The sequence below is a fragment of the Vidua macroura genome, chromosome 24 (genome assembly GCF_024509145.1).
Source record: "Vidua macroura isolate BioBank_ID:100142 chromosome 24, ASM2450914v1, whole genome shotgun sequence".
NCBI classification, from domain to species: Eukaryota; Metazoa; Chordata; class Aves; order Passeriformes; family Viduidae; genus Vidua; species Vidua macroura.
The window spans coordinates 7,970,415-7,993,161 of NC_071594.1; the positions used below are offsets into that span (position 1 = coordinate 7,970,415).

At 43.2% G+C, this 22,747-nt stretch overlaps 1 protein-coding gene across 2 annotated transcripts in view; it reads left to right on the forward strand.

Moving 5' to 3' along the window:
- MAGI3 (membrane associated guanylate kinase, WW and PDZ domain containing 3) overlaps positions 1-22,179 on the forward strand; it is a 60,008-nt gene extending 37,829 nt beyond the window's left edge. Inside the window, exons 10-22 of one of the 2 annotated variants that reach the window (XM_053998240.1) lie at positions 1,358-1,957; positions 3,416-3,447; positions 5,173-5,326; positions 5,823-5,914; positions 7,592-7,784; positions 8,492-8,677; positions 10,420-10,605; positions 14,035-14,128; positions 14,218-14,338; positions 14,877-15,020; positions 17,165-17,303; positions 18,634-18,723; positions 19,139-19,226. In XM_053998240.1, the coding sequence (XP_053854215.1) occupies positions 1,358-1,957; positions 3,416-3,447; positions 5,173-5,326; positions 5,823-5,914; positions 7,592-7,784; positions 8,492-8,677; positions 10,420-10,605; positions 14,035-14,128; positions 14,218-14,338; positions 14,877-15,020; positions 17,165-17,303; positions 18,634-18,683 (1,991 nt within the window). In that variant the 3' untranslated portion in view covers positions 18,684-18,723; positions 19,139-19,226. Of the gene's footprint in view, positions 1-1,357; positions 1,958-3,415; positions 3,448-5,172; positions 5,327-5,822; positions 5,915-7,591; positions 7,785-8,491; positions 8,678-10,419; positions 10,606-14,034; positions 14,129-14,217; positions 14,339-14,876; positions 15,021-17,164; positions 17,304-18,633; positions 18,724-19,138 lie in introns of both variants that reach the window. The other variant, XM_053998239.1, reaches the window with a different exon arrangement.
- The last annotated feature ends 568 nt before the right edge of the window (positions 22,180-22,747 follow it).

A 22,747-nucleotide genomic window follows, 5' to 3' on the forward strand; every position in this document is an offset into this window, starting at 1 on the left:
AGTATTATTTCTGTAAACTTCCATTTCCCGGGGTACTTTGGAGAACACAGCTTGAGCCACAGGAGGTTGGACGACTCCATCCACATCCTCACTAAATTAAATATTTTCATAACTGTGTGGAGCAGGGGCTGAAAAGGAAAAGAAGCAGCATTCTAGATAAAAATTTACTTTAAGGGCACTTCTGAAGGTTTCAGAACTTCTGCTTTAGCAAAGACACTTGTCTTCATGTTTATTCATAGAATGGTTTCCCTCTCTGTAAGTGAAGTAAAAATAGTGTATTTGAATCCTGATCTGTTTTGCCTTGTTGTTGCCAAAAACCATGACACCAATTATTAGAACTGCAAGAAGCCCACAGCAGGAGTGAGGAGGCAAAGTTGTATGAGCTGGACAAGTGAGGAGAGATGAGGGATCAGCAATCCATGAGGACTTGCGCTTTCTTTCGTGGTTATTATATGTGTCATTAAGTTACCTATAACCTTACCGTAACCTCTGGTTTGCATATTAGAAAGGGCAAAATGCTTCTTTACATGTAACATAAACTCTTACTCTTCAAATGAATAAAAGAATTCATACTTTGAATGATAAATACTATTTACTTATGAAATGGAAACATTTCCTCTTTTGTTGCTGATGTATTGTTTGAACTTGTTTGTATGTGGTTCATTTTCCACCTCTGCAAAAATGAAAACAATCCTGCAGAGCTGTTGGAATGAAAAGATGTGCAGCTATTCCGACTGTAGTTCATGGAATAAGAGCAATTCTGTTTTACTGATCCTGACATTAAAGGGATTGGACAGTTTGCAGGGCATATAGTACCACACATGCAAAGTTTCACATCAAAATTATGAAAACATGAAACAAGGTTTTGGGATCTGAAGCCCACGTAACTTCATTTTGAAAATGAAAGTTTCTTAGCCACGTGTGGCAGCAGTGTAAGAGTATGGAGCATGTGTGTGTGCAGTCATAGCTTAAGTTCAGCCAGTCCTAAAATAAACATGGGGCCAAAAAATCAGATTTATTCTGCATTGGGTTTAGGATACTATGCAATATGAATTAAAGTAGAAGATATCTGCTTGCTGTAGTGTGCATGCTCTGCTTCATCTCCTGTGGCTGTACAGTATCATTTTTTTTAATCTGCTGCAGATTAAATTTTATATATTTAGTGCACTGTGTCCTGAGATGAAATAGAATAAATGCAAAGAGGAAATCCTTTATGCTTTTTGGCAATATTAGCCATGAGATAATATCCCCAATGCTAGTTATTAATTTGAAGACAGCACTGTGATTTCCTCAAGGTAGGCTTTTATTGAAGGTTTCACTTCTGTTTTTGACACCGTCAAAATTTCTTTTGTAACAGGCGACGTCATTGTGGACATAAATGGAAGCTGTGTCCTTGGCCATACCCATGCAGATGTTGTCCAGATGTTTCAGCTCATTCCCATTAATCAGTATGTGAACATGACTTTGTGTCGTGGATACCCTCTTCCTGATGACAATGAAGACCCCGTGGTGGATATCGTGACAGCCACACCTGTCATTAATGGTCTGCCGGTGGCCAAGGGAGATGCTTCCATGTCCAGCCAAGATTTAGTAGCAGCAACAGTTGGGTTGGACCAGAATGGGAAAGTGTTGGTCAACGGTCGCCTGAACGGCCCTTCCGTGGATTCAGCCGAGCAGAGGGTCTCCTTTGCCTCCTCAGGCAGCTCTCAGCCAGAGCTGGTCACCATCCCTCTGGTCAAAGGGCCTAAAGGCTTTGGGTTTGCCATTGCAGACAGTCCCACAGGCCAGAAGGTGAAGATGATTTTGGACAGCCAGTGGTGCCAAGGCCTACAGAAGGGGGATGTCATCAAGGAGATTTGCCATCAGAATGTGCAGAGCTTGACCCACTTGCAGGTGGTGGAGGTGCTCAAGCAGTTTCCAGTAGGAGCAGAGGTGCCCCTGCTTATCTTAAGAGGAGGTACAGACAAAATTGCAGTTGTCATATTGGTTATAAGCTTTTAAAAGTCCAATTTTAGTGTGATATCTAAATCGTTTCCATTCTTGACAGCTAAGCAGCAGTTAATTATATCTCTGAGCCATTATGTTCTAAGTTTGATTAATACCCCCTTATATGTTACAAGTTTGATTTAGGGTGAGAGCATGTTGAACAAAACATGGTTTTGTTCAAAGTTTTAGTTAGGTTTTTCTTTGCGTTTTTTTTTTTTTTTTCCTCAGCAATTATATGGTGATATATTTACGCACTGTCTCTTCCAAGTCTCTGGGGAGTGCTAAAGCAAACACGTGGTCTCCAGTATAATGCAAAGCATGTGATGGACTGAGTTTTGTGAGGTTCTCCAAATATATTCCAAATATTCCAGTAACTGTGTCTGTAATGAACAGGGGATTGCAGGAGATGGGAAGAAGCATTAGCAAAGAGGTGGGGCTGATCACTGGGAATAGCAGAAAAAATTCAGATTTTTCCTTTGCATATTCATACCTCTTCCTTGATTGTCAGTCACAGACCAGAAAGCATCTTCTCCCCAAAAACTGTAGTAGATAGTGTGTGTCTTTCAAAGGAAGCTGAATCTGAATGGATTATGAGGCAGCTCGTGGCTGCTCAGTGTCCCTTCAGGCTTTATTGTAACCCTGACTTCAGCTACTGGCATTTGCAAAAATCTCCAGATCTTTTTCTGTATAAATACTACTATTCCTTAGTCAGCTAAGGAGATAATTAGATTTCTTTGTGGCAAGTGAAATTCATTCAGACAAATTCATAAGTCTCCTTATCCCGTGAACTGAGGGGTGACTTGGTTTACCAGCTTCTAGCAGAAAGAGAAATAGATATTTTTCATTGTTGTACAGCTTTCAGTTCTAATTGAGACTTCTCTAAAGTGATGGTTTTGATCACTTTGCCATTTAAAAGCACAGTGAATCAGCCGCTATTATTTTCACCCCAGGAGCAGCTGATTATTGTTGTAGATGTCGGCGAACTTAGTGGGAAGAATGATGATGTCTAACTCCATTTCAGGAGGCTGAATGATTTCTTTATTATAATTATGTTATAATACATTAATATGCTATATAAAAGAGGATACTAAATACTAGATGCTACTTTCTCTAACTATCATATCTCACTAACCCACAACTCGTGACCCTGTTCTCCAGAGCCCAGACACAGGTGGATCCAATTGGCCGTCAGGCCCAAACAATCCACCATGGTCCAACCAAGCGCTCACTCTGGGTAAACAATTCTCCAAACACATTCCACAAGAGAAAAACAAGGAGCAGAAATAGAAATTGTTTTCTCTTTCATTTCTCTCTGTGCACCTCAATAAAAAATCCTGAGAGAGAAATGTGCTTGCCACAGATTATATTGCTGAAATGTTGTTGAAACTTTTTGTAACCTTCTATTAAAGTTATTTTATATTTTCTTCAGGTCCACCCTCTCCTACTAAAGCTGCCAAAGGAGTGAGTATTGATGATGTATTTAACTTGTTTCTGGCATGCTTTGTAATCTCATTTCCTCTGGATTTTAGTCCCTGTGATAACCTGCAAGATGGTTTAGCAAAACCACACCTGATTGGTAGGCATAAATTCTTTGTCTAAGTACCTGCTGTTAGAGTACCCATTAAAAGGGAAACAAAATACAGTATCTATTTTTTTCATTCCTAAAGGAAGTTTATGATCCTTTGATTCTTCTCAATCCTTGCATAGAATTAATAGACTGGTTAGTGCTCCCTTCTGGAAATGTTTATCTTTGGATCCATATTTTCAGCAAGTCTCTATGGAGCTGTACATTCCTAGCTCGATACTCATTGCTCTTGGAAGTTTGGTCTGTCAGGGCATCTTTAATATATATTAGCTCAGTAAAGAATCCTTGGTCTTAATAGAACAACCTCTGATTTAATAATGCTGATATTAATGCTTATGTTTATTATGAAGGTTTCTGTTATAAATTAGGCTGGTCGAACACAGATACTTCTTTAAAAATGCTTCTTGTACAGAACAAATTGGGGCAATTTATGAAAACCCCATTACAAGAACATAGCTGTAACTTCTCTTTCTATCTTTATTCTGCTGTTTGAGTGCAACCTTAGTTGTATCCCAGCAGTGGAATGACACAAGCACACATGTTCAGCATGTTCAAAGATGACTGTGCTCAATAAGATCTTCAGATTCAGTTTCTTGCAAGCATCCACCTGCCCGCACTGAATAAATCAGAGCAGAAATCCCTGCAGTTGGAGGTCCCTGGCCCTGTCAGCATGGATCCCGTGGCAATGTGCTAAAAGTCATTTGGACTTGGGGACTGGCATTCTATTACAGCACACATACAGCAGCAACAGCCCACAGACTGCTCGATGCTCAGCGGCATTAAGCAGCGTGGCAAAATAGTTCACTTAAAAAGGGCAAGTTCTTGCATTTATAAACATACAAGAAGTGTCAAACTGCTGAATGGCTCTGGGCAGTTTCTTCTGCTCTTGGTGGAAGGTCAGATTTACGTCTGTTCTGCTCCTGCTGTGGTTTAGCATGCACTGCCACGTGCTAGTTTTCCAGGCTGGGTTTCAGCCCAGAAGAAATATTTAGAGTTATTTTGTTGCATAATTGATTGGGGATTTAGATGAGGGACCCACAAGGATGTCCTTGCCTCATGAACAGGAGTGTTGCAGCTGTCAGATCATGATGTTAATACCTCACACTATCCAAGTGTGTCCTCCTGTCCCTTATGTGTATTGTTCCAGCAAGCAGCTCATGCTGGGAGCACCTCTGGTGCTTGTGGGGAGGAGCTTGGCAGGGGACGGGAGGCAGTGCCTGTGGAGCAGCATGTGCCTATGGTTCTGGATTGTGGTCCAGAGCCTGGCAGGTGCCCGACAAGGATTCAGTGTCTTCTCCAAACATGATCGGTCCTTTATGCCCCACTTCATCCCATCTGTTGGTAACTACCAGCATCAGCCCATCTACACTCCTCTCTGAGCATCAGTCACTTCAAACTCTTTCCAAGCCTAGTCTCCAGCAGAAATTCATGTACCAGTGAGGAAGACTTCAGTACTCTGGTCAGACATATCCACTGGAAAAGCTGTAATTTTGTTCCTTTCTTCCTGTGTTTTTCTTCTGCGTGGTGTTCATTGTCTTTGCACCGACAAGTGTAGTCATGCCTTTATTTAATGTGGATTTTGCATCTGTGGGCTGTTTCAGAAGGACAAGCAGGACAGTTCCGGGAGTTTGGAAGCTGTCAGCGATACTATTCCGCAGCCAATGCCCTTCCCGCCCTCTGCTGTGCGACCGGGCTCTCCTAAACTGGACCCGTCCGAAGTCTACCTGAAGTCTAAGACAATTTATGAGGACAAACGTAAGTACATCACCTTCAACTTGAAAATACTCAATTATGAAGGAATTTTTTCTTTTGTTGCATGTGCAGTAAAACTACTGAGACTTTGTTGCTAAGTTTGTGAATAAAACATTTCAAGTAATGTATAATTCATACAGCAATCAGAAAAACAAAAAAGATAAAGTATGTTTCAACCGTATTTTCAGTAAAACAGTTAATTGCAGAAATAATTTCAAGGATGGTTCTGAAGTAAACTGCAGCAGACCTGCTTATAAAAGTAGCTCTGAGCTATGTCACAGAGTGGCTTTTATCCTGGTGTGCTGCACAAATGTAATTGAGATTTCTGCTTTGAAAATTAATTATACCATTTTGAAAAGAGGATATCACTCTATTCCTGGTTACTGTGTTTTGTTACTAGAAGACTCAGAGTGTACCACCAAAGCATGATCCTTCAAGAATCCTTCAATAATCCAAGATAGCTCCTTACATGTTTTGAAATACTGTTTTTTTTTCTTAGCTCCAAACACAAGAGATTTAGATGTTTTCCTGAGAAAACAAGAGTCAGGCTTTGGCTTCCGAGTGCTTGGTGGGGATGGACCAGATCAACCTGTAAGTGAAACTGCTCACAGTTATCTCATAGTATTGCTGTTGGAATGATCCTAATCTATCATCCTCATTTTTAATCATCCCATCCAGGCAGTTCAGTGATGGTAAAATTGATCGATTCACTACCCGCCTTTCAGAGGTCAGGAATTGGTCCTGATTACCTTTATTTTTTCCCCTCTTTGTGTACTCCAGTCTCCAAGGTTCCGTGCCCTTCCCACTACTGACCCCATCCTTGGCCAAAATTTTTTGTCAGGCCGAGGACACTGGTGGTGTTTCTACAGCTGTTGCTGTGTCTTGGAGCCCTCGGAAGGGCCGTGCTGGTCCCCAGCCTTTGCTCATTGTCAGCTGATCCCAGTGGCGGCAATTCAGTCATTGGTGAGCTGTGCACAGCAGCGCATCCTGGGAAGCAGCTGAGCGGAAGGAAGAAGGAAACAGTTGCTCCTTCTGTCAAAATTTCATTAGGCTATTCCTTTCCTTGCAGCCCAGTGAAACGAGGTGTGAGATGGTGACACACCCCTTTTATTCCCTGCTTCTCCCGCTGGATTTTTAAGCATGCATTGTGTTGGAGGCAGCTGGGCAAATGCCAGAGCAGACATCCCTGGATGGTCTGCTCTCCAAGGGCAGCTTTTAGGAGACTCCCCTCTATTTTCAAACATGCATAAATTTCTCTCTGGGAAGAAGCTCTAAGACTTGTACTATATATCAGGGATCTTTCTGTAAGCTGTTTAAGTGAAGAGAAAAAGCTTTTGGGATAGATCTGCATAGATTGTTTTCTGATTACAGTGAAGAAATTCAGTTTTTCCATTCCCAGCTGTGATCCAGTGCTAGCCTTTTTTTTTTTCTTCCTCCCTCACTAACATGTATTGAAAGTAAAGAGCAAACTCAGAGAATGTTACTTCTGTTGCACTTTATAGCATTTGTGGTGTTTGGTTTCCACAACACCCATAGCTGTTAGGAAGTGTGGAGCTGATGTCTTGAGTGCTGTGTACTGATGAACTGCCCACCATTCTTAACCTCCAGCAGTAGTAGCTGTTGTTACCCTTAATCTTCCATTTAATTGAAAATTATTGTAGCGTATGAAATTGAGTGTGGTGTTCTTCTCTGTATTATATTTAGTAGCACTTTTTGAGGTGGGGAGTAGGCAGAACTGTTGATGTTTGAATTCATTATCTAATTACCAAAAGCTGAGAACTGAAGCAACTTGAAATGTGGAACTGTCTATAAGCTTTTCAGAAATAAACTTGAGTTTGTTCAAAAGCTTTTATTTCTTCCCCAGTCATTCTTCCTCAGTCTTGGTAAAAAAAAAAAAAAAAATAGATTAGCATGAATGTCAGAGTCTTTTGTATCATAAATGTCTAGGAAATAATATGTATAATAAGTACATGGTGTGTGCTCATTTTAAAACTGAGCTTTTTAATAAACTGGCAAACATGCTCAAGAGAGAAGAACTGACAAAAATATGGATTAAAGATTTTTGAAGTATTTAGTGAATGCTTTGAGACTCCAGATTGTCTCCACTAGATCAGCTTGCTGGCTGCATTTCTGCTAGAGCTGGACAGTGAGGTAATCTTTAAGAGTCTTCTCCAAAAGACCTCATCTGCACAGATTCACCTGGATTCCAACCACTGTGTGTTCTGATGAACTCATATTCCCTTTCAAACCCCTGGACTCTGCTCACAGATTTATATCGGAGCCATAATCCCACTGGGAGCAGCGGAAAAGGACGGGAGGCTGCGTGCAGCAGATGAGCTGATGTGCATTGATGGAGTCCCTGTGAAAGGGAAGTCACACAAGCAAGTTCTGGATTTAATGACCAGTGCCGCACGGAACGGGCAGGTGCTGCTCACTGTCCGGAGGAAGATCTTCTTCAGTGGTAGGTGTCTGCTTGCTTAGCAAGAGCACTTAGGGCTTGTAATCAAATCTACTGAAGCTGCTCTGGAACTTAATTACTGCACTGGGGCTGAGCAGCCTGAGATTGAGGAGGGTCAGCTATAACTCTTAAATGGAGAAAAGCAGAATTTAATAGGCTTGGACTCTGTTGCTCTCTAGCTTGCACTGCTCACACAGGTAAGGGCTCTGAAAATTATGATGCAGGGGTGGTTTCTTCAAACCTTTTTGCAGGTAGTAGTTAGAACAGCCATTAGTGCTATGGAAATTGCATAATAATGCAGTCTGTTTTCTCGACATCCCAGAATGGTTTGGGTTGGAAGGGACCTTAAAGCTCATTTTGTCCCACGCCCTGCCACGGGCAGGGGCACCTTCCTTATGCTGTATTCTCAAGTCTTTTGGCATTAGCGTGTAGGAAGATTAACTGTATGCAAATGAGAACTGTTTCAGAGCAAGATGTTGAGATGCTGCAGTTTTAGATCAGTGTCCAGATCAAACACTTTAGATAAGATTAGTCCGCGACTCCATGAATGACAAAGCTGGGGTGGGATTTACAGCTGACAAGGACTTCCTGCTCTGATTAGCAACTGCTGTTGCCACTTCATGCTGGCACTGACAACTGAGCTTCACGGTTGTGCTGAAGTTGCTTTGTGTGATTTGTTCCTTATTTGTTGTTTGTCTATTCCCTGCAAGGGGAAAAGCAGGCAGAGGAGGAGGAGCCACAGCCTGTCCTTACACAGAATGGCTCTCCTCGGCTGAACCGTGTCGACTTTGCCAACCAACCGTGCCCGGAGGTCTACGATGTCCGTCTGCAGCGAAAGGAGAATGAAGGATTTGGCTTCGTCATCCTCACCTCCAAGAACAAACCTCCCCCTGGAGGTAAGTGCCATGTCCTGGTGGCTCTGCCCCTGCCTGACCTCGCTGGGGCTTCTCCACAGATATCTCTTCCTGTGCAGTGCTGGTATTTCCTTCATAGTCAGCTTTCACTCACACTGGCACAGCCCAGCCAGGTGAGTCTTGGTCTGTCTTTCTTCGTATTTATGCTTTTGTTCACCCAGCTGTGACATGAATGGGGAAAAGGGAATTTATATCTCACATAACCCATACCCAAGAGTGTGCACTTGTCACAGGGCAGCATTTGGGATGTAGATATTTGTCCGGCTGTAGTGATGTTGCATTAATTCATTGGCATTTTAATGGAAGCATAGTTTCAACCTTGGCTTTATATTCCCTAATCAGGTAAAAGGTCTTATTTTGGGGATCTGAAGAAGTAGAGTGTACAGTATTTGGTGGAAAACAATGAACTTGATACCGTCTTTCAGTGTGTTTGTCTAGAAAAATCATCAAAATGAAAAAGTAGTCTGGTCTGGTATTGCGGTTGTGAGATACAGACGTGGCTCAGGCATAATTGTCTCTAGTTCTGCATCTGTGCTCGTCTCTGGGAAAGGAACTGAAATTGATCTTTTTCCCTTCTACTTCTCATAACATTTCTTCTATTCTCCAGTCTGTCCGTTCTGGCCCCATAGATTTGGCTTCTGGAGGAGTCTGTGCAGGGCACGGTGTCACTCTGGGGTGAACTGAGGAAACTGAGCCAGGAAAGCTGGAGGAAATTTGAGGCAATTATTACAAGTGCCTATTCATCTCAGAAACCAGGAAAAGCGGTCAAGTTTGTGCAGAGCTGATGTAGCACCTTGCTGGCCTTGCACAGGCTCCCTGCTCAGGTCCTCACCTGACTGAATCAGTCCCCGGCAGGAGAAGTTTGATATATTTTTGAAGTGTGTTTAAGGGTTAATTTTTGTTTGCAAGTCAGAAGAGTTTGCCCATGCATCTGAGTCTCTGTGTTACAGTGGATGGCCATAACTCTCTCTGAGCCCACAGTGTCTGTCAGGGTCGATGCATGAAATGGAAAACTACATTATATATGGTAAAACCATCTGTTCCGGTGCACTCCAGGGCCACACATTCTCACTCATCCCTTTGCAGATGTGATCCATTTCCTTCCCATGTTTTCCTTCAGGCACAGCACCCTGTACGTGACAAGGCCATGCTGTTGGGTTGGCATCTCCATTCACTCACAATGAAGCATTCCTCATTATTTGCAGGTTTGTCCTCTACAAGCAGTTTTACCCTTTGGAGCAGGAGAGGAGGGACAAACACTGATCTCTGCTCTGTGGTGACCAGTGACAGGACCAAGGGAATGGCTGGAGCTGTGCCAGAGGAGAGTTAGGTTGAATATTAGGAAAAGCTTCTTCCCCTAGAGGGTGTGGACCACTGAACAGGCTCCTCAAGGAAGTGGTCACAGGCCCAAGGCTGTCAGAGCTGAAGCAGTGTTTGGACAACACTCTTCAGGGTGGGATTTGTTTGGATTTTGGGATGTCCTTTGCAGTGCCAGGAGTTGATGATCCTTGTGGGTCCCTCCAACTCAGCATATTTCGTGATTCTGTGACTGGCACTTCTGGGTCTATGTGATGCTTATCTGATTTGCAAATGGTAGGCTTCTTGAGGCTGCCCTGTGCACGGCCAGGAGTTGGACTTTGATCCTTGTGGATCCCTTCCCGCTCAGGATATTCCATAGTTCTGTGCATACTTACAGTGTTACTGTACCTATTCTTGTTTCCTAGTGATTCCTCACAAGATCGGGCGGGTTATCGAGGGAAGCCCGGCTGACCAGTGTGGGAAGCTGAAGGTGGGTGATAGAATCTCAGCGGTAAACAGCCAGTCCATTGTGGAACTCTCCCATGACAGCATTGTGCAGCTCATCAAGGATGCGGGCAATGTGGTCACCCTCACAGTGGTGGCTGAGGAAGGTAAGGAAGGTGCCACCACATTATCAAAGTTGGGCATTTATCACTGCTGAAGTTTATTGGCTTAAATGGACCTTTTGAAGATGTTTGGAAATTAAGGAGAGTAAATCTTAGAATATCCTGAGTTGAGTGGGACCCATGGGGATCATCAACTCCTGCAAGTTGAATAAGTTGGAAGCTCATGTGTTTACTCTGGTAGAGCTGAAGGCAGGTGGGACAGAGAGAGGAGCTGCCTCAACAAGGTGGTTGTACCCAAAAAGGAGCTAAAATTATTAACAATGCAATGAAGAGAGAGAGAAATTCTCATGTGTGTGAGAGAGAAAGTGCTGCTCACATAGAAACATCCTGTCCGGATCTTGTATTCTCCAGCCAAAGAGAAATGACCCCTCAGGGGGCTGCAGCAGCCACAGGATCATGCTTAGTCAGGGGCCCAGCTCCTGCTGCTGCAGGTGCTGCCAGAACTCTGTTCCCAATGAGGCCGGTGCTGCCAGGATGCTCTCTCCCTGCTCTAAGGCCACAGGGACCCCTGCTTTCCAAATCTCTCCACTTAAACCATGAGTTTTTGCTTTCTCCCATGTTAAAACACACAAATTCCCTAATACTGCATCCCTGCAGCAGAAACATGCTGCAGTTCTATCTGCCAAAGCTCCCCTTTGGAAAAGGGTCACATTCCACCACACGGGAAAGAATCCTTGACAGGGTTTTCCTGCCAATCTTGCACCTGCAAAACCTGCTGTGTCACCTGAGCAGCAAAGTGAGTCCTAGGGACTGCAAAGTCCCATCTTCGGAGACTGTGACTTAATGACAGCTCCCATGTAACACTGCATGCACTGTGGTATTGTTTCTAAACAAAAACGCAAATATATAAAATCCAGTAATTTGGAGAGAAAAGCTGTTTTCCCGCCCTGCATTTTTCTTGAATGCTGCTTACAGGTTTAATTAAACTCCCTGTCATTATTTTGTCAGAAAGTTGGCTTTCTTCACCTTTGAAATAAGAAATACCTAGAGCCAGGCTTTGAATAAAGCCAGCAGATGATTCTCTAATTTCACGTTCGTTGCAAATACTTAACATGCCATCTCAGCCTGTAACACAGAATTTCAAAGACTTAATGTTCCTTTTTGTTAATGCTTGAAGTAGAGAGACCTCTATAAGTTGTTATTTCTCTATTAAGATTTTTATTTTTATCAAATCTGGTGCATTCCAGTTTGAAGGGACACACTTCAAAGGAGTTGCCATGGGTGATGTTTATAAAGCAACTGAAGTTTGAGTTGGTTGAATTAGATCTGTTTTCTCTGCAGCTTTTAGTCATCAAATCCAGACCAGTTTGGGTTGGAAGGACCCGAAAGTCCATTGGGCTGCCATGGACAGGAACACCATCCACTTGTTTTCAAAATAAGTTTTCTGAATATCATATTTCTACCCTTTATTTGTGTATGACCTTACATGGACTTTGTGTAAAAACCTTTCCCACTGCCTCAGTTACAGATTTGGAGCAAAAACACAGAGAGAAAAACAGAACCTGGGAAGACTCAGCAAAGAGAGGAAAGAACCCCTCAGTAGCATGTGGTAAAACCAGAGAAAAGATCAGTCAGTAAAAATCTGTAGCTCAGAGGAGCTGGAGTTGTCGTGTTTCAGATGTAAAGATTTTGTGACAATGAAGGAGAAAGAAGCAGAACCGGTTCCACTGGAGTGGGAATATATCTCCACTTTAAAATTCCCCTTGATGTAGGTGAAGAAATAGAGTTTAGCTCACAGTAGAGCCCTGTGTAGTGGGGAAATCCAGCATGGATGTGAGCGAGTCAGGGCTTCAGACACTCAGGGAGGGAGCTGAGCCTCACAGGGCTGGTTCACACCCAGGAAAATCCAGGATATAGCTCCAAAAACACAAAATGCCCTTTTTGCTGGAAGCTGTTGAGCCTCACAAGGCAGAAACCCTGATAGAGTTTGCTGTTCCCCAGCTTTGTCTTCTGAGAGTGGCAACAAAACCTCTGCCTGGTCCCCTTCCCTCCCCCCAGGCTTTCACAGGCCTGTGATCTTTGCTTTTCAAGGGAATAAATTAATTCCTTTCATGCGCCAGAAGAGATTCTTTAACATTTTTCACAAAAGCAGGAGCCTGTCAGCTTTTGTCATGTATTAGCTGGGAACACACGAGAGGAGGCTGCAGAGAGGGCTGCAGGATTTGTAGAAACAGATGGCGTTTTTCTTGCCTATGCTTCTAAATTAAAAATCTGAGGATAAACCAAGAGTAAAAGTTGACATTTTCTCTCTAGAGAAAAACATCTTTAAGGCATGTCATGAGAACAGCACCAAGCAGAAGTGTGGAGGGCTCAGGAGGTCTCACATACCTGAGAAATTCAGTGTAATACGCTTTAAATTTCTCTTCCCTTAACATTCTTGAGTGCTTTTTTGTGTTTTAGTGGAATTTGTTTGTTCTTAATTAAGAAATGCAGTGATGTGCTGCACCTAATGAGGCTGGAACATCTCTAGTTTTAGTGCTGGGAATGATTGTTTTTTAACTCTTTCAGGGCAAAGGAATTAATAGTTTATATTTCAGCACAAAAGTCCATCTTGGGCCACTGCTTGCCATTCGGGTTCCAGCTAAGAGGCAGCTTTTTGCATAGACTGTGGTTCTTTACTCTTAAGTGAGAGTGTCATTTTTGTATCCTGAAACATGGGGCTTTTTCCAGAAATGCACTGATTTATTGTAAAGTGCACACTAACAGTATTTTCCCTGGAGGGGAAAATTATAGGAAGTTATTTTAAATGGTTTTATTAAAACCTTATTTTTTACTTGGCTTTTGGGAGAAGGCAAAAGACTTCAACATTCCTCTTGATTGCCTGCCAGTGAACTCCTTCTCCCAAGAGACCAGTTCCTCACCTCGCCTGGAGCTGGGCAGTGGAAAATTCTGTTGGGCCTTAAATGAGTTGGCAATTTCCCTTTATTTGATGGGGCCTTCGCCTCTAAATCCCCATTTCTTCTGCAGATCCTCATTCCCTTACCTTTACAGAGGGCTATTTCTCAAATGGACATTGTTCTTCATCTCTTAAAAAATCTTACGATAATGAATATCTGAACCAATTTCATGGATCTGATCAGCCCTGATCCCCTTTGGCGTTTATCAAGTTGCAAACAGGCTAAAACCCTTCTGTTCATGTCAGGGTCCATACAATTGTGTTGGTATTTCCAGAGGGAAAGCAGAGTAAAAGAATAAAAGTAAAGACTAGAATTCCTAAGAATTTATTCCATGGAACTGACGAGCTATACTTGTGTCCCTGGCTTGGAAAATCCTCTCTCTGTTGTGCCCACTTGAGCTCGGCTCAAGGTGTCACAGCTGCAGTTCCTTGGGAGCAGTGGCCCCAGCACTGGTGGTGACCATTGTCCTGGCTGCAGATTTGTGAAGTTGTGACTGTTGATTTTGTTTGGATTCTAGAGCAACGTGGTCCTCCATCAGGAACAAACTCAGCCAGGCAGAGCCCGGCCCCACAGCACCGGCCACTGGGATTGGCACCAATCAACCCTGACAGGTTGGGAAAAGGGGCTGGGAATGGTGGGAAAAGCTTAGCTAGAGGGATTAATGTGAAGGCAACATCCATGTCCTTTCACCTTTCCATAGGGGAGCTACAGAAGGTGAAGCTGGAAAAGAAGTTTCTAATAGTTACCGGCTGTCCTGGCCCGAGCACAGGCACATGGCACAGTTGGATGCTGCTTCAGGTGTTGGCAGCCGTCATTCCCAGGTACAAAAATCCATCCAAAGTGTGTGGAGACACAGGGAATACTCATCCATCAAGGCATTCTACTGGCATTGCCACAGAGTTCTCAAAAGCAGAATGTTAAAACATTTCCCTGTCAGATACAGGTAGAACAGTAGAACGTTGTGTATAAAAAGGTACTGAAGTGTCTCACAGAATGTTTTTGCTCATGTGTTAAATGTGATTATCTCCTCAGGGAAGTTGAACACTCATTATAGTTATGAAAGAAACACAAAATGCTTGTTATGGAGTGACTACAGACCCTTTGGCAAAGTTTCTTCAAGAATTTTGTGCCTATCTCAGACTTAGAAGGAAAGATTTTCTGAATGTTTGTGCTTTGATTAAAACCATTACCCTGAGTCACCCCAGAGTTGGGATGAATGCTGCTTAAATGCTCAAAATAAAGAAATATTGTAATGTTTTTCTAGAAAAACAGAAGGTTAAATCTGCCTATAGGTCCTCATCTTTTTTTTTTTTTTTTTTTTTTTTTTTTTTTTCCCACCCCCTCTGACTTTCTGCACAGAATGCTGGCTGTCTCCCAGTGGAGTTGGAAAGGGGCCCTCGAGGGTTTGGATTCAGCCTCCGAGGAGGAAAGGAATACAACATGGGCTTATTCATTCTCCGTCTGGCTGAGGATGGGCCGGCAGTCAAGGATGGGAGAGTCCATGTAGGTTTGGCTTCTCTAATCAATTTGTTGATGCAGTTGATACATTCGTTTACCCGGAGTGGCAACAAACCTGGATTTTCACAAGCACAGGGTCCCAGAACAACATCTGGGCCTTTGCCCTTCCAGCTGTCCCTGTGGCCATGGACTTTTGGATGAAAAGTCCATGAACAGCTCTGGCCGTCCCAAAGGGATTGTCTGCTTTGCTGGGTTACAGTAGCATCCCTCGTATGAGCAGCAGGTACTCGTGAGTATTTTAGGAGCCCCAACAAGAGATTGCACAGCACACCAGAGAGCTGTGAGGAGAATCACTGTCCGAGTCAGTTAAATTTTAGGGAATGTTAGTGTGTACATTGTGCTGCTGCTGTTCTATACCATTTGTGGAGATACAATCCTGATTTTTTCCCAAATATTATGTTAATTCTTGCCTTTTCTGTAAGGAATTCACTCTCAAATATTGTAGTAAAAGCACAGTACATGGGTACAACAGAAGGAGCGATGGTAAGCGAGACTGCTTACCAGGGTTGGATTTTCAGAGGCTGGAACATCGAGGTGAGCCAGGTGCCCATGAGATGCCATCCCTTGCAGTCCTTGTGCTTCCCTGTTGCTGGCATGTGGCTCTGCCTCTCTTTGTCCTGTATTTGCAGAATGGGGCTGGCACAGATACTTGCTGTGAGGCTTAATTGGATGTGGAATTCTTAGTATTCTTAACTTCTCTTATCCTGTTCTTCACAGTAATTAGCATTTTTCCCCCACATGCTTGAGAGACAACATGAGTGTAGCATTCAGTGCTAATAGTTTTTCTCATAGTCCTCCTTCAAGTGGTGTCACACTGAGCTCCAGGGCTTTGTTTTTGGGGCAAAGCAACCAAAAAAAATTGTTCAGCCCAGAGAAGAGGAGCTGGAAGTCAGACCTCACCAGGGTCTGCAGCTTCCTCCCGAGGGGCAGAACCAATGGCAGGCCCTGGGGGAACGGCTGGAGCTGTGTCAGGGGAGGGTTATGTTGGATATTGGGAAAAGGTTCTTCCCTCTGAGGGTGGTCAGGCAGTGGGACAGGCTACCCAGGAAATGGTCACAACCCCAAGGCTGCCAGAGCTCAAAGAGTGTTTGGACAATGCTTTCAGGCACAGGATGGGATTGTTTGGGTGTCGTGTGCAGAGCCACATCTTTGATCTTCCCGTCCTTGACACTAAGCCCCTTCCAGTGCTGGCATGTGCCAAGTCCCCAGCCCAGCCCAGAGCATGGATGGGCTGAGCTCGCCCAGCCTGAGGTTATTCACACTTTTCATTTCCTGTCATCTGGATGTGGTGTCTCTTTCTGGTTGTACTTTAACAGTGTGAGGAGGAACTTCTCATCCAGCCAGCTGAGCTGTCCCGGTGTGTCTCAGTCCCAGCCTGTCCATGAGGAGCCAGCAGTGACCTCCTTTGGCAGAGTGACTTCAACTAAGCCCGGGAAGGCTCTTTAAGCTGCTAATGTTACACACCAGTGACATCTGTTGGCTGCTGTGTGCAGCGCCAGATAGGCTCCCGCTCCCTTTTTTTCCCCATTTCCGTTCCCAATTTTGCCTAAGAGAGAACTATTTTTGGGGTATGCTATTCCAGCCCCTTTCCAGCAGCCAGGGAAGTTAGCACTGGCTGAAATTACCTGCCCAGTACCTGTGAGAGTTGTTTACTGGCTGTCCAACCTGAAATAACAATTCCTTTCCCTGTGTCAAACCCATTTGTGCGGTGCTCAGCTCGGCAGTGGGTGTAGGGAAGGTGCTGTGTCCTTCCCTGGATAAGGTGACCTCAGACAGGTGTGATGCGGGTGATCCATGTGCTCCCTCTACAGCATGATCCAGAATCAATGAAAATATATTCAAGCAAATCCTGTATCTGCCCTATCACTTGTAAATAAATAGAAGAAGATGTGGTTAAGATCTCTGGAATCTGTTGCTGAGCAGAAAACCTCTGTGCACCTCTGAACCCCCAGACCCTGGGGTCACATCCTGCTTGTCATGCATGGAATGGTGTCACTAGTGCCCACTGGATTTTAGCAAGAGAAGGAAAACAGAAGCATCTGCCTTTGTTATTTTTTCTTTCTAAATTAAAAACCAGTTCACAGTGTCAGAGATTCCCAAAGACTAATCTGCTGCTCTTTTTTCCTCAGGTTGGTGACCAAATTGTGGAAATTAATGGAGAACCTACCCAAGGAATCACTCACACACGAGCCATTGAGCTGATTCAGGCTGGAGGAAATAAAGTTTTGCTGCTGCTGAGACCAGGGACTGGATTGATACCAGATCACAGTATGTTGTCTCAAGGGCTGTTTGGTGTTGAAGCATCAAGGCAGGGAAGTAAAGTGGGATAAGGAGATTCTGCTGCTTGTTCACTGCAGTAGTTGGCAGTTGCCTTTGTGATAGCTGTGCATTTATTATTGAATTAAATTAAAAATTAAAATATAAAAATTGAAAAATAAAATACCTATTTTCAAATATAAGGAATATTTGGGGTAAAATTAACACATGACAATACATAGGGTATTGCACAACCTGAAATTATTCCATATTTCTTATTAGTTTCTCAGCTCTATCCAAGCTAATCAAGTTTTTCTATAAAAATATGCTGATTAACCCTGATTGCCTTTTAATTTAAATGAAAATTTTCTGTGCTACAGTATTGTTAAAAGTTTATTTCTGTACATATTTACTTCTGGTTTTAGCCTTCTAAATTATGAAATGCTTTTTTTTTTCAAAGCCAAAACTTCTTTAGGAAAGGGACAACTTTACTCTCCAAAGGCATTCAGTTTGATTCAAGGTGATTTCTGCATCTACAAAAGGAAACCACAACTTTGTAGGCCAAAAACAAAAACCAAACCAAAACAAAACAAAACAAAAAAAAAAAAAAACAAACCAAAAAAAAAAAAAAAAAAAAAAAAACAAACAAAAAAAAAAAAACAGGAAGGACAGCAGAGCAAATGTTTGCAGGAGCCACAGAGTTCAGAACTGATGACTTTGCGTCTGACTCAGTCCCAAGACTGCAAAGCAGAGACTTGTGGCAGTGGCAGCATTTTAAAGCAAAGAACATAAAATTTCCTAAATATGCATTTTAGTCTTTGTAAGCCCTGACGCTGACACAAAGGTGCTGATAGTTAAACTTCCTAAATTGTAGGGTCACTTTTTTTGATAAGGAGCTTTTCAGTCACAGTGAACAACCCCAAGCTTATCCTTTCGAAATCCCAAACACACAGTTTGAGCTACCAAATACTTTGTGTGTTCAGTCACTTACTGGCATTCACTCAAAGGGTAAAATCTGCTCAGAACTCTCAATTTCTTTCCTCACAAAAGCTAGAAAAGAGTCCTGAGTATCACTACTGGCCCTGCCAGTCACAGAAATTCCCTGAGCTTTGAGGGAGAAACAGAATCAGACAAAAGGGAACCTCTGGAGCATGTCCAGGCCAGCCCTCTTGGATAGAGTGGGGCCTGGGATGAGGTGAAGGAAGTGGTGGAGTGGGGAAGGGTTTATGGCCTCTTGCCTTGCTGTTAATCCCACATTTCTGATTGAAATCTTGCTTGCTGTACTCTGTGATTTTTTTTTTTTTTGGTATGTACTTCTGGGCTTTTTCTCTTCCTCCTTCAGGTTTGGCTCCTTCCAGTCTGTGTCCCTACGTGAAACCTGAGCAACATTAAGGGCTTTCAGTGCTTTTCTTGGTTTTTCCTTAAAGACTTGGTAAATCTGCATATCTTGTTTCATCTCTTCCTATTTTTAAAGTGCAAAGCTATGAATAACCCCAACTTTTCACTGTTTCAGATTCCTTCAGGCATAACAGTTCTAGTTCATTAGGCTTTATTAAACAATGTAGGTCAGGGACTTTTTAATTTGAAATTTTGCTGTGTAGGCTCTAAAATTGTTTTGATTCAAGACCATGTCAGTCCTGCAGGGATCCAGCATTCTGAGCACTAGATTTTTTTTTTTTTTTAAAAATCACATTCTCAGGGTTGTTGTAGAACAACACAATACAGAAATCTGGCTAAATAAAGCTTTGAAAATATGCCACTCCATAATGTTTTTTGAATTGAACTCAGTAGTCTGCTGATTATTACTTTTTGTGTATTTAATCAAATCTCTTGCCCTTTGCTTCCAGGTGATTGGGATAGTTACAATCCTGCTTCATCAAATGTAATATATGAAGAACAGTCACCATTATTATTTTCACCTTCCCATTCTGCTTCCCCATCTGAAGAGTGTTATTTAGCAGTACCAGGAGAAGCTTTAACCAGAATTCAGCTGTCTGAGGAAATGGAACAAGCAGAGAACACTGTGCCTGACAAGATAAGCACTTTAACTGAAAACCTGTGTGAGAGGAAGCCTCAGTCTTCTCCCCAGAGAACAAAGAACAGATGGGAATGCCCCTTAAGTCCTGGGTTTGGAATCACTAAAGGTAGTTCAGAAGCAGGGACCAGAAGGGGCAGATCTGCCAGTCCAGCAAAGTCAAGGGCTGCTGAAGGATACCCTCACATGGGATTCCACAGCCCCAGGAAAGGGGATCCTGAGAAAAGCAATCTCTCATGTAAATCTGACAGTTCCAGGAGTGAGAGTAAAACCACAGGAAAAAGGATGAAGAATAGTGACAAAAAGGAGTCTTCCCATGGAAATCGAGGAAGGTCAGCAAATCCCCAAAGGTATCTTGGCAAGCCAGGAAGCACAGAAACAGTGGGAAGGATCCAAACATCCCGTTCTGTTGAGCAGTTGAAAGGTGGGAATGATAAACCAGAAGTCACCAGGAAAGAGATGAAGCAGAAGACCCTGGGAGAGACAGAAGGGTGTTCTGCAGACCAACATTACCCAGTGTTTGGTGGGAATAACTTTCCCTTCAGGGACTCCAGGAGAAATGCCTCTGAGGATGATTTATTAACAAAGTCCAACTCTGGAGACACAGGTTCCAGCAGATTCAAAACCTCCAGCCTTTCCAATATCCCACTGCTTTCCATGGAGAAACAAAGGAGGGCAGAAACACAGGAAGCTCTTATGCTGAACAGACACCATGGAGAGAGACACATGGAGCTGCCCAACGAAACCAAAGATGGAACTTCCCAACTTGAGAGGAATTCTCCAGTAAGGAAAACACTGATAACTCCTGGGCCATGGAGGGTCCCCAGTGGCTGTAAGGGCACCCCAGTGCCTGGAAAACGGGTGTGACTGACTGAGAGACACTGTTTTTTAGAACATGTTTTGATCAATTTTCCAGAAAGGATAATTTAAAGCATTGGTTTTTCTCACGCAGTTGTCTTTTTTTTTTTTTTTTTTTTTTCAGAAACTGGTTAGAGGGGGGAAAGTATTTGATTTGTTCTTAAATTATCTAAGCTTCATGAAGGACTTTCAGATTGCTTCAGTGAAACCCTTCCATGAGCTGCTGTCCCCATGTCCCTTTGCAGGCCATGTCTCCTGCTCCCAGTGTTGCACTGCTGCAGCTTCCCCGAGTATTGTGAACTCTGAACAAAGTTATTTAATGCCTGTATTGCCAATGTGATCCTGACTCACCTCCTGTTCTTGTGCCAAGCTATCTACTGTATCCAGTCAATCTAACCCTTCCCACATGGATTCCAGTCAGAGACAAGGCAGATTTGGGCTGAAGTGGGTGTTTTCTCTAGAGCATGTTGTATGTTTACATCAGGAAACCCACGTGTTCTTGCTGGGTCAGGGAGAACACGGGTGAATTGGTTCTATCAGTGCCAGGGCAGCAAATGAGCTGCTGATGCTGCTCAGTTCATACGTTTCCTGGAATTTTTATACCTAATACAAAACCCTGTAACTAAATATGGTATTTGACATAATTTTGTAATTTTGCTTTTTCTGACACAGCAGAATCACTTTAATTCCTTGATTCACAGGGATTTGGGTTGCAAACATCCATGAGAGGAAAGAAAACTCTGGGTTCTGTTAAATAACACAATTCCTTTGGTTTTACTCATGGCACCATGACACCCTCAGCCTCAGTGTGGAGGTCATACTGAAGTCCCATCTTTAATTATTTAATGCTAGTTAGGAATTGGGGTTTTTTCCCCTCTGTAGAGGTAAGAACTGACCTTAGGACAGACTCAGCTACCAGAGCAGCTTTTTCCGTTAAATTCTTGCCTGTATATTTTAGAACTCTCCCCCTATTTACTGTGGATGTGTGATCAAGGAGTGTTGATGACAAAAAGGATACAGGAGACACACCATCTATGGTTTGGGCTGCCAGAGATGTTTTAAAGAGGGATGTTGCCACCAGAACCTTCTGACACATGAGTCCTACGGCTGTAAGAACAATAGAAATGGAAGGCGTTTATTTTATTCACAGTTTTAGTGATTATTTCCTGACATCTGAGATTTTTAATGACTGCAGAAAAGTGGTGAAAGGAGGCCCTTGGTCCAGTTTGCTGGAGAAAGAAGAGTAAATCATTGAGCTTTACTTACTTAAAATTCAAACATGATATGCTCTTTGCAAGTGAATATCTCACTTTGGCTTTGAAACGTTAAATGTTTTTGAAGGCTAACAAAGCACAGTGAGGCAGTTCTGAGTGGAATTCTTCACAAGTACAGCTGACTGCTCAAACAGTTTTTAAACAAAGACTTTGGGAATTCAGAAGGCTTTAAAGCAGCTCTGAACTGTGCTCACCTGCTCGACACCACGTGAGCCAATGACATCAGGGTTGCTGTGTAGCATAACACGTACAAATACTCCTTGGGTGGAATATGACTGTGAAATATTTAATACTCTAAAGTAGCCTGTGTAGATATTGCCCTGTGTTCTTCCCCAGAGGTTGGTTGATGTTGAGCTGTGTGCACTTGCCCTGACCACTGAGTACAGTGACGAATCCAGTCCTTTAATTCCAGATGAATTCGCCCCACTGAAATGATTTCCCTGCCATCAAATCCTCTCTATTTTTCTATATGTTCATGTGACCTGATAATGTCTGATAATGTCTGTGTGTGATTCCTCCTTCCATAGACCTTGTATTTGTACTTCCTGTATCAGACTTAGCCATGTGGCCTTGGAATGCTACGCAATGTATGGATGTACTGGGTGTAAATGTTTATATATTGTACAGCACCTTTATACAGACTTCTGAGGTTCTGACTAGAGAGAGACCTATAAATCGCTCATTATTTTTTATATAGACATTAAAAACAAATTCCAGTTCATGGCCTATTGGTTCTGCACTGTCTAAACCAGGTTCTTGCTTGGCTTTCAGGGGTGTGATGCAGGTTTGACCCACAAACATGCTACGCTTCTGGAAAATGAATGCAGTTTATTATTGGAAGTTCGTGATCCCCCGTTTCCTGATGTCAGTTTGCAGGATGCACTTGAGACTCTCAGGGCAGCACAAGTTTGAGGTGGGGGCAGGTTGCGTCTGGGACACATCCTTCGCTGCTCGGATTTTTTGGAGGCGGCCACCCACTCAGGGCCATAGGCCCCTGAAGACAAAGAGCGGCCCTTTTCCCTGGGAAACAAAACTCACCACCCCAGGTTCCTGATGTCAGTTTGTAGGGTTCCCTTGGGACTGTCAGGCAAGCACAGGTTTGAGGTGGGGGCAGCTTGGGTCTGGCAGACATCCTTGATCGCTCCGATTTTTTGGAGGTGTCCGGCCACTCAGGGCCACAGGCCCCTGGAGACAAAGATCAGCCTTTTTCCTTGGGAAAGAAAAGTGGCCAGCCCAGGTTCCTGATGTCAGTTTGTAGGGTTCCCTTTGGAGTTTCACGGCAGCAGAGT